The 18543-nt window shown below is 39.3% G+C and overlaps 1 protein-coding gene across 1 annotated transcript in view; it reads right to left on the bottom strand.

The window, feature by feature from the left end:
- Positions 1-18543, bottom strand: part of DIP2C (DIP2 disco-interacting protein 2 homolog C (Drosophila)) — a 631911-nt gene that overhangs the window by 221531 nt on the left and 391837 nt on the right. The window contains exon 6 of the mRNA XM_006874421.1: positions 2325-2459. Coding sequence (XP_006874483.1) covers positions 2325-2459 — 135 coding nt within the window. The remainder of the gene's footprint in view (positions 1-2324; positions 2460-18543) is intronic.

Here is an 18543-nt window from a genome sequence, read left to right as displayed (position 1 = left end):
GTGGTATTGAGAGACTTGTCTTCCAGCTCACTAATTCTTCCTTCCATCTCATCTATTCTACTCCTCTGCCCTTTCAGAGTGTTTTCTATTTCTACCATTTTGTTTTTGATTGTTTGTACCTCTTTCTATAGGCTTTGCATTGTTTCCAATGCTGTATGTATCTTGTTTGATTGTTCTTGTAGCACTTTCCTGACTTCTTCCTTATTTTTCTCAACTCCACTGTAAACTGTTTTGAAACATTTTATAATCATTTTTCTGAATTCTTTCTCAGGCATTTCCAGGGCCTGCCCTTCTTCCAGAATGGAGTCCAGGTCTACTTCTGGGTCCTTTGTCTCAGATATTTTATCTTTTTTCTGGACATGTGCTGATATGTTCATCTGTGTTTGCTTATTGGACATGTTTGATGTTTATCTGTGGCCCTAATGCTTAAACGAGTATGTATTTTGGTACTTTTTAAAATATACATATATATATGCTTTCTGGTTTCTTCCAGGAAGATGTGGTCAGGGTGTGGTCTTCCCTTTTCACTCTTCTTATTGCGTGACTTAGAGTAACTTTCACAGGTAGAGTAACCCTGCTGCCTGTTTCCTTGGTATCTGGTAGCTGGTGTTCGTTACTGCCTGGGTTTTGGTGTTTAATACAGTGTGAATGTAGCTTGGCTCTTTGGCAGTAGTTGCTGACTCTTCTCGTGTAGAATAGGGAGACAAAGAGTCCTCCAATAGTAGAAGGGAGGCTGGGCCCTCTGGCCGTCTGGCAAATTGGAAGTCTCATGAAGTTTTTAAACTTCAAAATAAATGCATCCTCTATGCAGGCAAGTTTTATCCATGCTGAAAGGCACTGGGAAACATTCACCAGTAAACAGGAGTTTTAGATATTTAAAGCAGAGATTAAAGAGTAACAGCCAGCGGGGTTACTCTCCCTTAACCGTTGAAGAGGCAGAACGATCGTTCTCCCCTGCCCTGAATCACACAGAGCAGATTTCAACTTCTGGAACAATTGTGAAAGAGTACAAGGATAACTTCTCATTGAATGAAAATATTTCTGCAGGAGATCTAAAAATGATTTGTGGGCGCTTTCAGAATTGATTATTTTCATTTAAAAAATACTGAAAATTACACACTTTAGAAGATTTAATGGCTAAACAAAATGCTTTCCATAAAACAATTCTACTTTATTTAGGTCCAAATGAATCAGAAATAATTTCACAAGGCCAGTGGTCTCCAGAACCATCCTAGAACAACCCCCCCTCCCATCACCACCATGGGGCTTCTGATTCATTAGGTCCAAGGTGTGGCTCAGAATCTGTATTTGACCAAGAATGTCTATGAGATTGATACAGGAGGTTCTCCACATACTGAGAAACACTGGACTAGATATGAGTCTAATTTGCCTGGGAACAAAGACAAAGGTAATACATTTCAGAGACAACAGAATTACAAAAATCATGTTAATGGATTTAGAAGAACTAATGCAAAGATTGTACCTTAAAAGCATTCAAGGAAAAACAATACTATTGGAACTGGAATGATTTCAAATGTATTAACTGGATAGCTCATGAATAGAGTAACTTGTGGGATTTGACCATATATGTCAATTCTTTTCCTTTGCATTTAATGTTATTTTGCCCTTTTAAATCATCTTTCCTAGTCTTAACACTTGAACTCTAACTTCTTTTTCAAAAACTTTTTATTGTGAATTTTTTTTACCATTTTATTGTGAATTGAGTGGAAGTAGATCATCTGTTATATAACCAACAAATCATCCACTTTGTTCCATCTCAATGACTGCAATTCCCTTCAGTAACATCACTTCTCCCACGTCCTCCTTTGTGTTTCCTGTTTCCATACCTCTTTCTTCCCCAGTCCTTCTAAACTGTTTCCTTAGGTAAATGCTGCCTTTTTTTTTATCTCAGATGATGGACTATTCTATGGTGTGTGTACTTCACTAGTATCATTGTCTTCCCTATAGACTTACCTACCTATTACTTCACTGAAAATCAGAAAACAGAGCTGATAAACTCTAATTTCTTAGTTTCTGAGCCAACATTATTTACTCATTAGATAAAAAGCATCAGAATCTCAGAAAAGTTTTCTCATGACTAAATTTCTACAACATTAACATTTTTTTCCCTACAAGGAATAATTTTGCTGCTAGCTTGAAGACAGTTTCCATTTCTCATGAATATACCACCTTATATGGATGGTTCAAAAGGAATCTGATAAGATTATATTCTCTGTGACTCTACAGTACATCTATGAGAAACACAACCAGTCATGGGTGTTGCAAGCTTAAAAAGAATGAAGAGTATTTACTATGATACCTACCGTCCCCAGTCTCCATGAGCTCAGCATTGCCATACTTTGGTGCTGTCCGAGATGTTGTTGAGCCTTGCGGTCTTTCCACTTGTATTGAGTGTTCTGAGGTGTATGTGGTTACATCAGGAGGTGCAGAATGATTTTCTGTAAAGAAGCAAAATATGAATTTTTCTGGTAACATGCTAGAGGGATTCTAAAGGCTAATTAAATTATGCTGTTAAGTGCTGTTGTGTTGGTTCCAATTCATAGCAACCCTATATAGGGTTTCTGAGGTTTTAAATCATCGCGAGAGCAGAAAATTTCTCCAGCAATTTAAATATAGGGAACCTGATACCAAACTAGAAAATGCCACATAGATAAACACTTATTCTTTTGTACATTATCACATTAAAAAAAAAAGATTACGCTGAATCAAAATAGACAATCTACTACAAAAATCTCAGTATAAGGAAAAATTACAATATCATCTTTCAGGTTAATTTATACTGCTCAAAATAGAACAGTTAGATAAAGTTTCAGACAGGGTTTTTGAAGAGCAGCTAGTAAGCTTGAACTGCCAACCTTGCAGTTCAAACAGCTTTTGCAGTCTGACGCATTAACCCACAGTTCCACACCAGGACTCCACTTTAAAATGTGGCAACCTAAGGTGACTAGCTGTTTCGGCATGCCTGGGACTATCCCAGGAAGCCCCTCACTCAATCCCAGGTAAATGACCTCGTAGGTGTTAAATACTCTGCCTTGCTCTACTACTTACCAGCTGAGTCACCTTGGGCAAGTTATCTGTTTCCGTGCTTCACTTTTCAGTTAAAGGCACACAATAATAATATCTACTTTGTAGGTTCTAGTAAGAGATAAATGTACATAAGCATTCACATGTTCTTCCTACTAGGCATACAAATACTTGTTGAGGGAAGAGACTAAATGTGAGTGGAGGCAATCCCAAGCAGGACCTCAAATAACAAGCCTCAGTGCCCTGACACAGACTGTTCCACTGAAAACTGACTTTCTCATTTCTCAGCTCCCTTTCCTGACAGTATTCACCCTCAAGAGCAATCTTAGACATTAGCCTGAAAAAAGGAGACAGTGCTGTGAAAGGGACAAAGACAAGAGTTGGGAAAAGAAATCTGAGTGAACCAAAGAGTATCAAGAGAAGGGAAGAAGGTAAAGGCAGGATACAATTAAGGTGAAGTGAAAGAGAAAAAGACAATGTTTCAAATTGTTACTAATGTTTTGGACATTACATTCACTCTTCTCACTCCCACATCTGTCAATGTTTAGGTATGATGCCAAAAAAGTCCACAGGCATCACCCTGAATAGCTTGGTTTTTTGTTTCAAAAAGGGGCAATTCTCTGAAATGCCATCCCCCACAGTTAAGTAGCACACTTACTGGGGCATGTATTTCAAACACAACTACAATAGATGCTACAGTATAATGCAAAGTTTCAAATTGGGCACCTTAAACAACAGCAGTTATAATATGAGTTCCTTACATTTTACTTTTACTCAAAATTAACTCAATGTTTAAATTACACTGTAGCTACATCATCAATGATATCCAATCAGTTTCTGTGCTGTGGGGTAAGAATACCGCAGTGTTTCTACTTTGAAGTCAGGAGAAAATAATTATTCCAATGCATCTGGTGATTAAAAAATAGGAACAGTGACAGCTGGATGACTTCAAAGTGTTTTCCAAGTTTATTTATGTCATATCCTCTTCCCTTTTCTTTTCAAACTCCTTGCATATGCCATCACCATAGGGTCAAACCCAGCAGCTGGCTTCTGCTTGGAAGCCAGGGAAAATGCTGCCACTGGAGTGTTATGTTTTGCCCTATTTTGGTAAAGATCAGGACTATAAATACTTAAGTAGGTTGCCTATCTTTTTAGAAACATTTAAGAGTCTTGTGTGTAACAGATGTTTAAGAAATTCCTGTTGATGGAGAAGAAACAAAAAAAGATGAATCAGGTTTAAGGATCAAGTTCAGAGGTTGAAACTACATCACCAGGTATGATGCAAAAAAAAAAAAAAAAATCCACAAGCATCAGGAATATTCTGACTATTAAGAACTCTCATTACAGCGAGTTTGTATCTTTTGAATATTATTGCCCATTGTTCTTTAGATCAATTTCTCAGTACTTTTATTTTCACCAGAAAAATGACTGTCAACCTGAAAGCTACATGTCACATGGCATCTTCATTAAGAAATCTGTCCTGTCTCTCCTTCACCAGCCCAGTCCTAAGGCTAGCTGTAATTCCTTTACTTCTGCTAGTCTGTGGGAGCTGCCCCAATGATCTGCCCTTGTATTACTTTGCTCTAAACAGTTGACATGTGTTTTGTAACAATCTGGAATTCAAGAAACTCACAAAAGATTAGACGGCAATGCAATGAAACAATCTTTTCTAAGAGTATTTGATGGGAACTCCAATCTTACCAGGAGTTCCCAACTGAATCTTTTATACCCTCCTCCTAACTCCTCGATCCTTAACTCTTGTACCAATATGAATCACACCATTTTTACAGCTACATGCAGGCTATGGAGTACTGCTGTGGCACTGTAGGATAAGTACTGTACCGAAATTTGGTTTAAACTGCAGGGTTGGCGGTTCAAATCCACCAGCCACTCCTTGGAAACCCTCTACAAGGCTTCTATGAGTTGTAACTGACTTGAAGGCACAAAACGAAACAACAACATCCTTGCTTTGGCCAATATCAGGATACTGGTTTGTCTTTCCTGACAAACTCTCTGCTTTTAGTAATTCTATCTGCTTCCTACATTTGTTATCTTTCCAACTGCCTATTTTAGTATTGCTTCCAGGTCCCAAACAAAAGGTACTTCAATTTGTTAATCAGATAAGTTCTCTTGTAATACACACTTATCTCGGTCTTGTTAGGGTGCTCTTAAAAATAAAAAGACATTTTAGGTGTCATGTGAAAAATATTTTGAGGAAAAGGCTAATCTCAAAATTTTAACAAAATTCAAGTGAACACCTTCCCAAATAACTGAAGCTTTGCAAAAAGTTTTTAAGAATGCTGCCCCACCAAGACCTGGGGGCTCTTGGGCCCAGAGTCAGTGACATAGTCACAGAGGACTAGAGTGGAAAGTGAAGCATTCAAGTAAGAAGAGAGGGCATATGCACAAGAACATCCACACTTGCAGATAATACCCACTTGACCTGGTTTCAATGACTGGATAATCAGAGCTCAACTAGAAGAACAAAGAAGAGGAAAAAAAAAGAGTAATCTGATACAATTTCATGAACTTGACCTACACCTATGGATGGAGTAGCTCAAAAGAGGGAACAAATCCTCACAGCAAGGATCATTCCCACCCCCCTCCATATACAGAGTAGACAGGGATGGGCAACTTGGACATTGGCTACCCAAAGTTGAGAGGTGCTACAAAGGCAAGAAGTGACTGGCTTACAAGCTTTCAACAGGGAACGAACCTAGATTCAGAGGGTGTGAAGGACGGTAGAATCTCCACTGACTAGTATCCAATCTGTCTGGGTGGCGCTGATGACAGGAAATGTGGGATAGGTCTCTTGTGATACAATAGTGAATAATTGTTATCAGGACTGATTGTGACACTTGAAAATGTAAAGGTAGATGTTTTGTAGCACGGAGTGGAGTGATTAACTTTTCAGTCTAGGAGTGGAGGTCCCTGGAACCATCAAGGGAAAAGAGCGGAGAGCGGGACCCTACCCAGAGAAGCAGTGATGCCTGAGATGGATGCAGAGATGATGATGTGGAGAGATGGAGCAGTTGGGGACTTTAGGCAGAGAGAGGGAGAGGGGCTGTGTGTTGACAACCGGGGTGGGGGGCAGGCTTGAAGTGTATACCCTTTGGTTGGTTGATGATGTATGGAGGGGATTATAACCATGGCAATGAACGACATAAGATAGGATGAATGTGAAACTAATGTTCTCCCATGTAAGCTATCACATAATTCACAATAAAACAATTAAAAAAAAAAGAATGCTGCCCCACATAAAAACAGTTTTTATATGGATTAAGTGTTTTAAGGAAGTTGTGAGACGATCAAATATGAGCCAAGAGAAGGAAGACCATCAACCTCAACAAATGAAGAAACTCTGGCTGAAGTCCAGAAACTGGTGGAAGAAAACCCTAAAGGTATCATTGATGCAACAATTACTGCACTTGAAACCTCACATGGTTCAGCATTTTCAATTTTAGGCAAACATCTTGGGCTCAGAACGCTTTTAGCTTGACGGGTGCCAAAAATATTACCCCCATCAAAGAGGTGATCTTCCCATCAGTCTTTAAAGAAAGACTGACGCTAATGAAGACAATTTTATGGAACAAATCGTAAATGAAGACAAGTCTTGGATTTGTTAACACAATCTTTTGATTAATCCAAACAACATAGTGGTTTCTAAGGGCACTGCTGGGAGAGTTACATTCAAGGCAGAGAGACTGGCTGGATCAGAAGGTTATGGCTACTGTTTTTTGAGGCTCCAAAGGTATAATCTTCATAGATATTCTGAAAGCACACCTAACGATCATGGTGGAGGGTGATTATGAAGTTTTCAGAAAACGTACAAGTGCATTGGTGAGAAAAAGGCAAGGAAAATTGTGCTGAGGAATACTTTTTCCATTACGGAAATGTATCTGCTTACTCTTCAAGGGCAGCAAGGGTTGCCCCATGAGAATTTTGTTGGGAAACAGTACCCCATCTACCCTACAGCCCTGATTTTGCCACTAAGACTTCCTTTAGTTCCCACAACTCAAAGAACATTAACAAGGAACATGATTTGAGTCCCTTGAGTATGCTAAAACTGGTCTTTTGAGGTGGCATTAATAGAAGAGCATAGAGTTCCCAAGAAGCAGCTGGTAGGTTTGAACTGCCAACCTTACAGTTAACAGTCCAGTGCTTACCCTACAGTGCGCCACACCAGGACTCCTGGGGAAGAGTTAGAGCTGGAAACACTGCTTTCAGAAGTAAGTGTATAGACCCAGATGGAGGCTATGTCAAGAAACAATACGCTTCGTGGTTTTTTATTTTTGTATAATGAACGGTTCTATGATTTTGTTGTAATCCTTTGGACTTGTTGTTAAGTGCTGTTGACTTAGTGCCGTCTCATAGCGACCTGTATAGGGTTTCTGAAGAGAGGCTGGCATGGTTCAAAATGACCTTATAGTGACCTTGCAGCCCAGTGCTTACCCTACAGCACCACACCAGGACTCCAGGGTTAGAGAGATGGGACACTACTTTCAGAAGTGTACAAACCCAGACGGAGGATATTACTGAGAAACAGTAGCTTCACATTTTGATATTTGTGTTTAATAAAGGGTGCTAAGATTTTGTTGCAATACTTTTTGACTTTTGATTGACTGTTATACAAGTCTCTAGCTCAGTCTTCTTCCCTGTTAGGTATGGTTATATAATATCATCACACACCTATACAGGGTTGTTATGAGTTGGTACTAACTCAACGCCATGTTAACAGCAACAACACTGTGCTAAAAAGGGGGCCTGGTGGCACTGTAAGGTAAGAACTGGACCACTGACTTCAAGGTTTGTGGTCTGAAATAATTTGTTGCTCCAAAAATAAGGCTGTCTTCTCCCGTAAAGATTTCCAGCCTTGGAAACCTTATACAGGGTTCACTATGAGTTGGATTTGACTTGGTGACAGTGGGTTCGGTTGGGTTTATTTTACTTATAAAGGCTCCAGGGTGGCACAAATGGTTTTCACTAGATTTCTGGTAGTGTAGTGGTTATAAATTGGGCTTCTAACCTCACAGTCAGCAGTTCGAAACTACCAGCTGGTCCGCGGGAGAAAGATGAGGCTTTCTGCTCCCATAAAGATTTGCAACCTTGGAAACCCTGTACAGGGTCGCTATGAGTCGGAACTGACTCCACAGCACATACCAACACCAACAACTAGCCTAAAAGTTGGTAGTTCAACCTCACCTAACAGTGCCGTGATAGGAGGACATTAAGATGTGCTTCCATAAGATGTGCTTTAAAACAAAAACAAAACCTATGGAATAGTTCTACACTGTAATACATGGGCTTGCCCTGAATCGGATCTACCTGACGGAAATGACTGCTGTTTTAATGCTGAAGCTACACTACACCCAACTCAGCCCATTGATGGACACATTTTATATGCTCAACAAATGTTGATGAGCAGCTGAAAGAATGAATGAGTATGTGAATGACTAAATTAACAAATACTACTGTTTCTTGGAAACCCAATAGGGTTACTATGGGTTGGAACAGATTCAACAGCACTTAACTACACAACAACTGTTGGTGCTGTTATGTGTTATTGAGTTGGTTCCAATCCAGAGGTAGCCTGTACACGGTTTATGAGGAGTGGCTGGTGGGTTTGAACCATCACCCTTGTTGGTTAACAGGCTAGTGCTTATCCTACAGTATCACACCAGGACTCCAATAATACTGTAGAATTCATTAGTAATTTAATGAATACTACAGATAGGGATAAAATGCCTCAGGCTGTAATGCTGGTTTAAAAGAAACATTCTTTAATTTTAATTGTGCCACCGGGAGTTCCCACAATCCAATGGTGGTAGATTCCACTTTTAAGTGCTGTTAATTATTTTTCCACTCCCCAAATCACTTTTAAATGAGGAGGAAAAAAAAAAATGGAATATCTGCTTTTAATATGTAGAAATCAACGGGCTTGCAATCTGATAAAAGACAATGAATAAAACACTGCAAGTCTGACTAATTTGAATTTCCTAGCCTTACATACATTAAAAACACTCAACCTCTAGTCTCCTGCTAATTGGATAACCACTGTTCACTGAGAATTCAAAACAAAATATACGTCTACTTGAAAACAGGGTGTCTGTGTTTCAGCCCAATCAGACCGCCTTGGCTGCCTAGTTGCTCAAGTATCCTCTAGATATGATGTCAAATGCGGCATCTTGGTAAGAATGTGGTGAGTAACAAAGCAAGGTGACAGAGTTTGCAAAATTGATAGAATCCCATTACTCAAGTGCCATGACTGCAATGATGCTTCCACAGGTTCAACTTTTGGTAGTGTTGTTATTGTTGTTAAGTGCCATCGAGGTGGTTCTGACTCATAGTGACTCTATGTGAGGTTTCCAGGGAGCAGCTGATGGGTTTGAACTGCCGACACTATAGTTTGAAATCCAGTGCTGATCCCCAGCACCACACCAGGAGTCCAACTTTTGGTACAGAGGGAGGTTATAAAATCACTACAAAACTCACATCCAAGTCATGAACAAGAATCACAACAGCACAAGCTGGTTAAACCTGGTTTCTGTCAAACAAAAATCCCCAAGGAAAATATAACTGCAGTATTTTTATATATAATTTAGATGAAAAGTCTCATGGAAAAATGTATCTGGAAAAAGTCATCAGTGATGTAAATCAAAGAGCATCCGCACTTGTCTGGATGGCAATTATTATGTCTGGTTTTGCTGCTGGAGACCTGAATGGATTGAATACTCAAGGAGCTAGTGCCTTCTTCCATATGTAACCAATCAGAAGAAAAGGGGTTCCACTTTCCACCCTAGTTTCACCAGAATGAAATGTACTTTCACCAGCTACAATGGAATGCAATTAAATAGGAAAGCCACACTGGTGTTCCAACCAAATGTGACATGACTTTTTGTTGTCAAGTGTCATTGAGTGGGTTCTGACTTACAGTGACCCTGTATAGCGTTTCCAAGGTTATAAATCTTTTTAGGAGCAGAAAGTCTTATTTTTCTATTGTGAAGCGGCTGGTAGGCTCAAATCACCAACCTTGTAGTTAGCAGCTCAGTGCCTATCCTATAGAACCACCTCATTCCCCATCGTTAATTGAAGAATCATCTAGGCATGTAATTACATTAGAAATAGTAATGAAAAAAAAATGAGATGGTTAGCATCTCTAAGCAGGTATCTAATTAATAATCACTCTTTAAAAATAAAAAAAATCACTCAGAAAATACACTTAGCTTAACTTTGTCTTCTACTATACATTAATTTTTCTATTTTTTTTCAATGTGCATAAGTGTGCAAAGACACACAAATGTGTGTGTGTGTGTAATACATCTAATAGTGAGTTATAGTTACTTTTCAAACTTGCAGATAAATTATGCAGTGAGTAAGTCAAGAGACTGGTTGTTCAATATCCCAACACTCCTCTCAGGCACACTTCTGACAGTCAGGGTTGGCTTGAGTAGTAGCTCACACTTCCTTAGACATGGAACTGTTTTTCCTCACATTTATGCCATGAAACCCACAGAACGATGTGATACTGTCTAATAGGCAAATCCTAAGTAGTATTTTCTAACATTAGAAGTATTTCAATGGGGCTACAGCCTTTTGATTTTAATATGCACAAATTCAAGTTCATGACTGAAGTCTACTATAACCAAGAAACCTGTGCAGGCAAAGATCCTATGTGGCTGTGACAGGGGACTATGAAGTCTTTATTGTTTATTTAAATTTTAATTGTCTGAAGAAGAGCTCTCTTTTACTTTTGTAATAATTAAAGCCAACCTAAAAGTACTGAATGAAAAAGAAGACTGCTAACGTGGCTAAGAAGGCGTTTTCATAGCAGAGTGGTCAGGAGTCAAGCTGATAATCTCAAGGTCACCAGCTCGAAACTACCAGAAATTCTACAGGAGAAAGATGAGGCTTTCTGCTCCCATAAAGATTTACAGCCTCAGAAACCATACACAGGGTCCCTATGAGTAGGCACCAACTCCACGGCACACCACCAAACCACCTCCACCAAAATTATTAAGAGCAAGAGCTTCAAAGCCAAATAGATCCTAATTTGATTCCCTGTTCAACTTATTAGTTATATGTTGTTGGGAAATACAGTCAAATTTCTTATGCCTCAGTTGTTTCTTCTGTACAAACAAGACTACTATTATTTATTCCTTATTGAGGCTGAAGAAAACGTATCAAAATGATACAATACCCTCTAGCATGGTGTCTGTTTGTTGTACTGTGGTGGCTTGTGTGTTGCTGTGATGCTGGACACTATGCCACTGGAATCTGAAATACCAGCAGGGTCATCTGTGGTGGACAGCTTTCAGCAGAGCTTCCAGACTAACACACACTAGGTAGGAGGGGTGAACTATATCTAAATATTTAGCTACTGAAACCTTACAAATAACAGTGGGACATGGTCAGACATAGTTTCAGGAGATGAAAACATTATGCATAGCAAAGGAACATTGCCAGATACAGTGCCAGAAAATGAGCCTGTCAGGTTGGAAGCACTGAAAATATGACTGGGGAAGAGCTACTTCCTCAAAGAAGAGCTGACCTTATATAATGATGTAAATGGAGGAAACGTTTGGGGACCTTCATTGCTGATACACACATCTCAAAATTAGGAGAAACCGCAGCAAACATCCACTAATAACTGGAACATGGAATGTTAATGTACTTGAATTAATGTTGAAGAATATGAAAAATACCACGGAGTGTCAAAAGAACAAGCAAAACTGTGTTGGAGGAAGTACAGTCCAAATACTCCACAAAAGGCAGGATAGTGAGACTTCATCCCTCATACTTACGGTATGTTATTAGGAGGAACCAGTCCCTGGAGAATGACATCATGCTTGGTAAAGTGGAGGGTGAGTGAAAAAGAGGAAGATTCCCAGGGAGATGGATTGACACAGTAGCAGAAGCAATGGGCTCAAATGTAGAATTGTGAGGATGGCGCACGACTGGGCAGAGTTTCATTCTGTTGTGCTGTGAGTCACTATGTTTTATAGTGTTGCTGCGAGTCAGAATGGACTCGATATGAGTAGGTCACTGTGAATCAGAACTGACTCAGTAACACCTATACAGTACCCTCAGATCCTGCAACTAACTGGTAACTACTGCTATAATTATTTCATGTCCCTAGACTTTCCTCTCTGGATGTCCCCCCCGCTTTGTGTGAGAGAGGTTTCAAAGCATTTGTAGAAAAAAATCCACTATCTTTTAATTCCATTATTTCATGAGTTTTCAAAACTCTCATACATAGGTTCTTTCCTCTCAAGAATTCCAAGCAAGAATCTGTAAAACTCACTTGCATAAGGTTGAAAATAACTGCATTATTGCTTTCTTAGTTAAATTCATTTAAGCATCCCAAAAATGTATGTAATAACTAAATGCTATAAATAAGGTTAATGAGGTTATTTCTGCAGAACAGAGGGCTACAGGGTAGTGGATGAAGGACTGAGAATCTTTGGGGTCCCAAAACCATTACTTTGATTGTTAAGTATAAAATCCAAATAAACAAAGTTAGTTCTGGGAAGGAAAAATCCAAAAAGCATTTTAAAGAGAGAGAGAGAAGAATGAAATCAGATCTCTGCTTCAGAAAAATCATCACAATTCAATAGTAATTGTTATCAACACTAACTGCGATTGTTGCAACTGTAAAGGTAGATGTTTTATAGCAAAAAGGGGTGAGTGGTTGATCTTACAGTCCTGGCGTGGAGGACCCTGGGACCATCAAGGGAGAAGAGTGGGAATGGAGTGTGGGACCCTATCCAGAGAAGCGGCAATCCCAGAGATAGAGGTAGAGATGATGACATGGAGAGATGGAGCAGCTGAAGATTCTAGACTCATGGAGGGAGAAGGGATGTGTGCTGGCAGTTGGGGGTAGGGTGTGTCCTTTGGCTGTTTGAATGATTGTATATTCCTGAGTGTTTTGGTGTACATCCAAAAACAAAAAACAAAAAACCCCCAGAGGAAATAGATGCAAATACTGTTTAATGATGAAGAATGCAAGGGATTGTAATCATTGCAATGAAACGAACTGATGTTCCCCCATGTAAACTAGCACTCAATTCACAATAAAAACTTAAAAAAAAAAAAAATCAGTATGGCAAGGAGGGAAGCTTGAAAGGAAGCGTGTGGGATAAGACAGTATTGCAATAGCCCAGCTGAAAGGGAAGGCAGTCTGGAATAATCAGTGCAGAGGTAGTAGTGATAGAAATAAAGAAAGTTTATAGCTGAATGTTCAGGGAAAGAGAAAGAGTCCACGACGACTGAGGTTTTGAGCCCAGGTACCCAAGAGTATGGGAACACCGTAAGTAGAAAATGGGAGGTCTTAGAAAGGAAAACCAACGAAGTCCTTTTTAGACAAGCTGATTGAGAACAACTTGGAGCCAATGGTGCATATATGTTTAACACATAATATGAAATGTGACACTGGTAAAAGATTTAAAGCCTGGAAATGTAGATCATTTAAGTCATGGAAAACAAGGTAAATCTTTCAATTTGTGAAAAACAGATGAAATCAACAAGATTATAAAGAGACAGGAGTTCTGGTGTGGCGCTATAGGGTGAGCACTGGACTGTTAACCAGAAGATCAGGCAATTCAAACCCATCAACTAACCCTCGGAGACTCTATACAGGGTCTTCATGAGAGGAGCCAACACAACGGCACTTAACAACAACAACAACATAGAAAAGGCGGGAAAAGAAGAACAGATGAGTCACCAGAAAGAAAAAAATGATCAAAAAGGGAGGAGAACCCGCAAATAATACTCACTTGACCTGGCTTCAATGACTGCATGATCAGAGCTCAACCAGAAGAGGAAAAAAAAAGAGTAATCTGATACAATTTGATGAACTTGACCTACACCTAGGGATGCAGTAGCTCAAAAGAGAGAACAAATCCTTACAGCAAAAATCATTCCCACCCCCTCCACACACAGAGTAGACAGGAATGGGCAACTTGGACAATGGCTACCCAAAAGGGGGGGGGGGGGGGGGAGGCTTACAAAGGCAAGAAGTGACGGGCTTACAAGCTTTCAAGAGGGAACCTAGATCCAGAGGGTATGAAGGAAGGTAGAATCTCCATTGTATAGTATCCAATGTCTGGGTGGGGCTGATGAAATGAAATGAGGATGGGTCTCTTGTGATACAGTAGTGAATAACTGTTATCAGGACTTCTCGAGATGGTTGGAAATGTAAAGGTAGATGTATTGTAGCAAGGAGGGGAGTGATTAGCTTTTCAGTCTAGGAGCAGAGGTCCCTGGAACTATCAAGGGAGACGAGCAGAGAGTGGGACCCTACCCAGAGAAGCAGTGATGCCTGAGATGGAGGCAGAGACGATGACGTGAAGAGATGGAGCAGCTGGGGACTTTAGACACACAGAGGGAGAGGGGCTGTGTGCTGATGACCGGGGGGCAGGCTTGTAGTGTATACCCTTTGGTTGATGATGCATGGGGGGGATTGTAACCATGGCAATGAAACAATATACAATAGGATGAATGTAAAACTAATGTTCTCCCATGTAAACAATCACATAATTCACAAGAAAATTTTCTTTAAAAAAAACGGAGGAGAGCCAAGATAGGAAATGACGTAGGAGCCTAGAGGAGGGAATGAGTAGCCAACAACACAAAACCATACATAATAGATAAAGAGTAAAAAACAAAAAAGAAAAGGGATCACCAATATAGTACACTCCATTGAGCCAAACTTTGTCTCTCATATTTCGGACATATTGTCAGGAGGGACCAGTCGCTGAAGAAGGATATCATGTTTGGTAGGGTGGAGGGTCAGAGATAAAGAAGAAGACCCCAGCAAAACGGATTGGCAAAATGGCAGCATTAATGGGCTCAAACGTAGCAACGATAGAGAGGTTGGCCCAGGATCGGGAAGTGTTTCGTTGTGCTGTGCATAAGGTCACTATAAATCAGTAATGACTCGATGGCACCTAACAACAAGAACAACATTGAGCTGGAGGTGGGAGAAACTGAGATTAAGAGAAATGTTGAGGATTAACCTTGAATGGAGGAGCATGCCTTTATATTCTCAGAAAAAGGAGATAAAGATATGTAGACATTATAAGCTGGAAGGAATTAAGTGATTACGATCTCTGATACAGTGATATTTTTTAAAAAAAATTTTATAACTAAGCATTTCAGTTAGTGTATTTCTATGGATTTGTTTTATTACCAAGTAAATGTAATGATGCAAGATTAGAAATCAGCATTAGGAACTGCGTTACCAGCTTGCATTACCAGCTTGTTAATGGTAGATGCACGCTCAGATAAAGCAGCCAGTTATTCCCAGACTGGAGTGAGATTATTTTTTTGTCGTTAAGTGCTGTCACATCAGTTCTGACTTATAGCAACCCTGCTTAGAGTTTCCAAAGAGCAGCTGGTGAAGTCTGAACTTTGAGTTCAAATTGACCTTGCCATGCCAGGTATGAGATTACAATGATTGTTGTTGTTGTTAAGTACTATTGGGCCGGTTCCAACTCATAGCAACCCCATATAGGATTTCTGAGGAGCTGCTGGTGGATTTGAACTGCCAACCCTGAGGTTCAAACCGATCTTGAGGTCCAGTGCATTATCCCACAGCTCATCAAAAAATCTCCACTGTCATCTGAAATGATGAGATTGTCTGCAGAGCCAGGTTTCTTTTAGAAATGAATTATCCAAACTAGCCGCATAAAATATGTAATTAATATGTGAAATCTTCGTTCTACATGAACTACTCATTTAAATTTATTTATCTAGCTTGCTTTTTCAGTAGCATGGTTTAAAACTCTCTAAAACAGTAATTTGCAAGCTATAACCTCAGGTTTGATCCATCACCTGTTTTTGTAAATAAAGTTTTATTGGAACACAGCCATGCCTCTTAATTTTACATGTTGTATGCAACTGTTTTTATGCTACAACAGCAGAGTGGAGTAGTTGTACCCCAAATATCCTTGTTGTTGTCAAATGCCATCAAATCGGTTCTTGTATAGGAATTCTAAGGCTGTACATCTTTGTACTAAGGTCTGCCTGACCCAAGCCATGGTATTTTCAATAACCTCCTATGCATGTGAAGGCTGGACAGTGAATAAGGAAGACCGTAGTAAAATTGATGCTTTTGAGTTATGGTGTTGGAGGAGAATACTGAAAGTGCCATGGGCTGCCAAAAGAACCAACAGATCTGTTATGGAACAAGCTCAGCCAGAGTGCTCCTTGGAGGCCAAGATGGCCAAACTTTGTCTCTCATACTTTGGACATATTGTCAGGAGGGACCAGTCGCTGGAGAAGGATATTATGTTTGGGAAGGTGGAGGGTCAGAGAAAAAGAGGAAGATCCCCAACAAGACGGATTGGCCAAGGAGAAGCATCAATGGACTCACGCATGGCAATAACAGTGAGGATGGCCAAAGATTGGGCAGTGTTTTGTTCTGCTGTGCATAAGGTCGCTATGAGTCGATACTGACTCAATGGCACCTAACAACAACAACAACAACAACAACATCTTTATGGAAGCGGAAAGTCTCATTTTTCTTACATCGAGCAGCTGGTGGGATCAAACCACTGACCTTATGGTTTTCAGTCCAGTGCTTATTGTACAGAACCACTGCATTCCCCAACCAAGACTCTTTTGCCTACAAAACTTAAAATATTTAATCTTTGTCCTTTACAGTAAAAACGTACTGACCTTTTTCTAAAATTATGAAGCTCTTAATTTCTAGAATGCCCTCATTAGGAGGAAGCAGGGAGTGGCAGGCAAATTCCAAAAGTAAGGCTCAAAGCACCAAGCATGCAGGTTTTGCCAACATCACCATCTTTAATATCTATTTAATCTTTTAAAAATCATTTGTAAATGTTTGAAAAATACCAATAGAGAGATGATAAAAGAATTCCCCAATACTTTGGATAATTATACATAAATAAATTGAGGTAATTTTTTTTACAATTGTAGCTATTCATGCACTTCTAATAAATTCCCTAGCAAAACAGAATCTAGAATCAAATGTTTAATTGCAAGGCTTGGGAATAATCGTGTTTCAAGTACGTACAATGGATTCAATATCTGGACTGCATATGATCACCTTTTTACTTCCTATCTCCATAGCAGGAACAGATAACAAGATATCTGATTAAATCGCATTTGATGATATAAACAGCAGAAACCAAAAGCAGTATTATGTATTTTTAAATACTCTGGACATGGAAGTTACTTCTATGAATATCTAGCTATGAAAATGCACCCCACCCCAACACATACTAATGAAACCTATATGTGACAATGTCTTCAGATCTGTAGTAACTAAAGATTAGAGACACTTTAACAATACTGTTGTTAGGTGTCATTGAGTTGGTACTGACTCATAGTGACCCTATGTATAACAGAATGAAACACTGCCTAGTACTGGGCCAACCTCACAATTGTTGCCACACTTGAACCCAATGATGCTGCCACTGTGCCAATCCATTTCGCTGGGGGTCTTTCTCTTTTTCTCTGACCCTCCACTTTACCAAACATGATATTCTTATCCAGTGACTGGTCCCAAAACATGAACGAATCGCTAACATAAAAGGTTTGTTAATTTCTCAAATATAAAAAAAAATAGACAAAAATATTGTTAACTATTTTCTTTGTTTTGATTTCTTATGCTAAAAAAATTTGTATCATTTCTTTTCAAGTTCTCCACTATATAGGTAAGTAACTCACCTTTCTTTTCACTCTCAATACTTTTTAGAAATATACCTCATGAAGTTCAAAAATATTCACGAAATATACTGTTTACTTTAAGTTAGGCTCCTCAGCTTCTGATACTGATAAAATACTTCAGAGGTATTAATTTCTTCTTTTTCAACTGTCTTACGAATGCGACATTTTACAAAAAAGAAAGTCCTTAAAATTATTTTCTAATTAAAAAAAAAAAATTCTAGTTCTTAGTATAGACAGAAGGCATGCAATGAAGTCAATGTTTTATTCTATTTGTACCACAGGGAATGACCATAATGGCATTGGTGGTGGCTGTGTGCCGTGGAGTCATTCCGACTCACAGCAATGCTGTACAGGGTTTACAAAGGTACAAATTCTTATTTTCAGGAAAGGTGTTTAAAGGTGCATCAAAAACTTCATGGAAAATGGAGTGAAAAGATAACGGAATTTCCCCACAAATCATGTTTGAAAGCAAGAGCAGGGGGAGGGGGAGAAAGGAGACAGACAGACTGGAGTGGGATTTTGCATCATATACACAAAAATAAATAGGTTTGACCTAATATTTAGATACATGAAAGGAGTATCTATTTAAATGTTGGCATAATGAAAAGCCCACAGAGGACTCAGATTTCACTACAACAAACAAGGAACGAGATTAACGCATTTTATGATTGACTCTTACAGCCCAGACTTTAATCTCTCTGGGAAAAAGTCTCTACAATGCCTAAAAGAAGCCCTGCTAGCGAGTGGGCTGTATGTTGGGCTGCCAACCACAAGATCAGCAGTTCAAATCTACCAGCGATCCCT

The sequence above is a fragment of the Chrysochloris asiatica genome, unplaced genomic scaffold (genome assembly GCF_000296735.1).
Source record: "Chrysochloris asiatica unplaced genomic scaffold, ChrAsi1.0 scaffold00276, whole genome shotgun sequence".
In the NCBI taxonomy this organism is placed as follows: domain Eukaryota; kingdom Metazoa; phylum Chordata; class Mammalia; order Afrosoricida; family Chrysochloridae; genus Chrysochloris; species Chrysochloris asiatica.
This window is presented reverse-complemented; position numbering and strand designations above follow the sequence as displayed.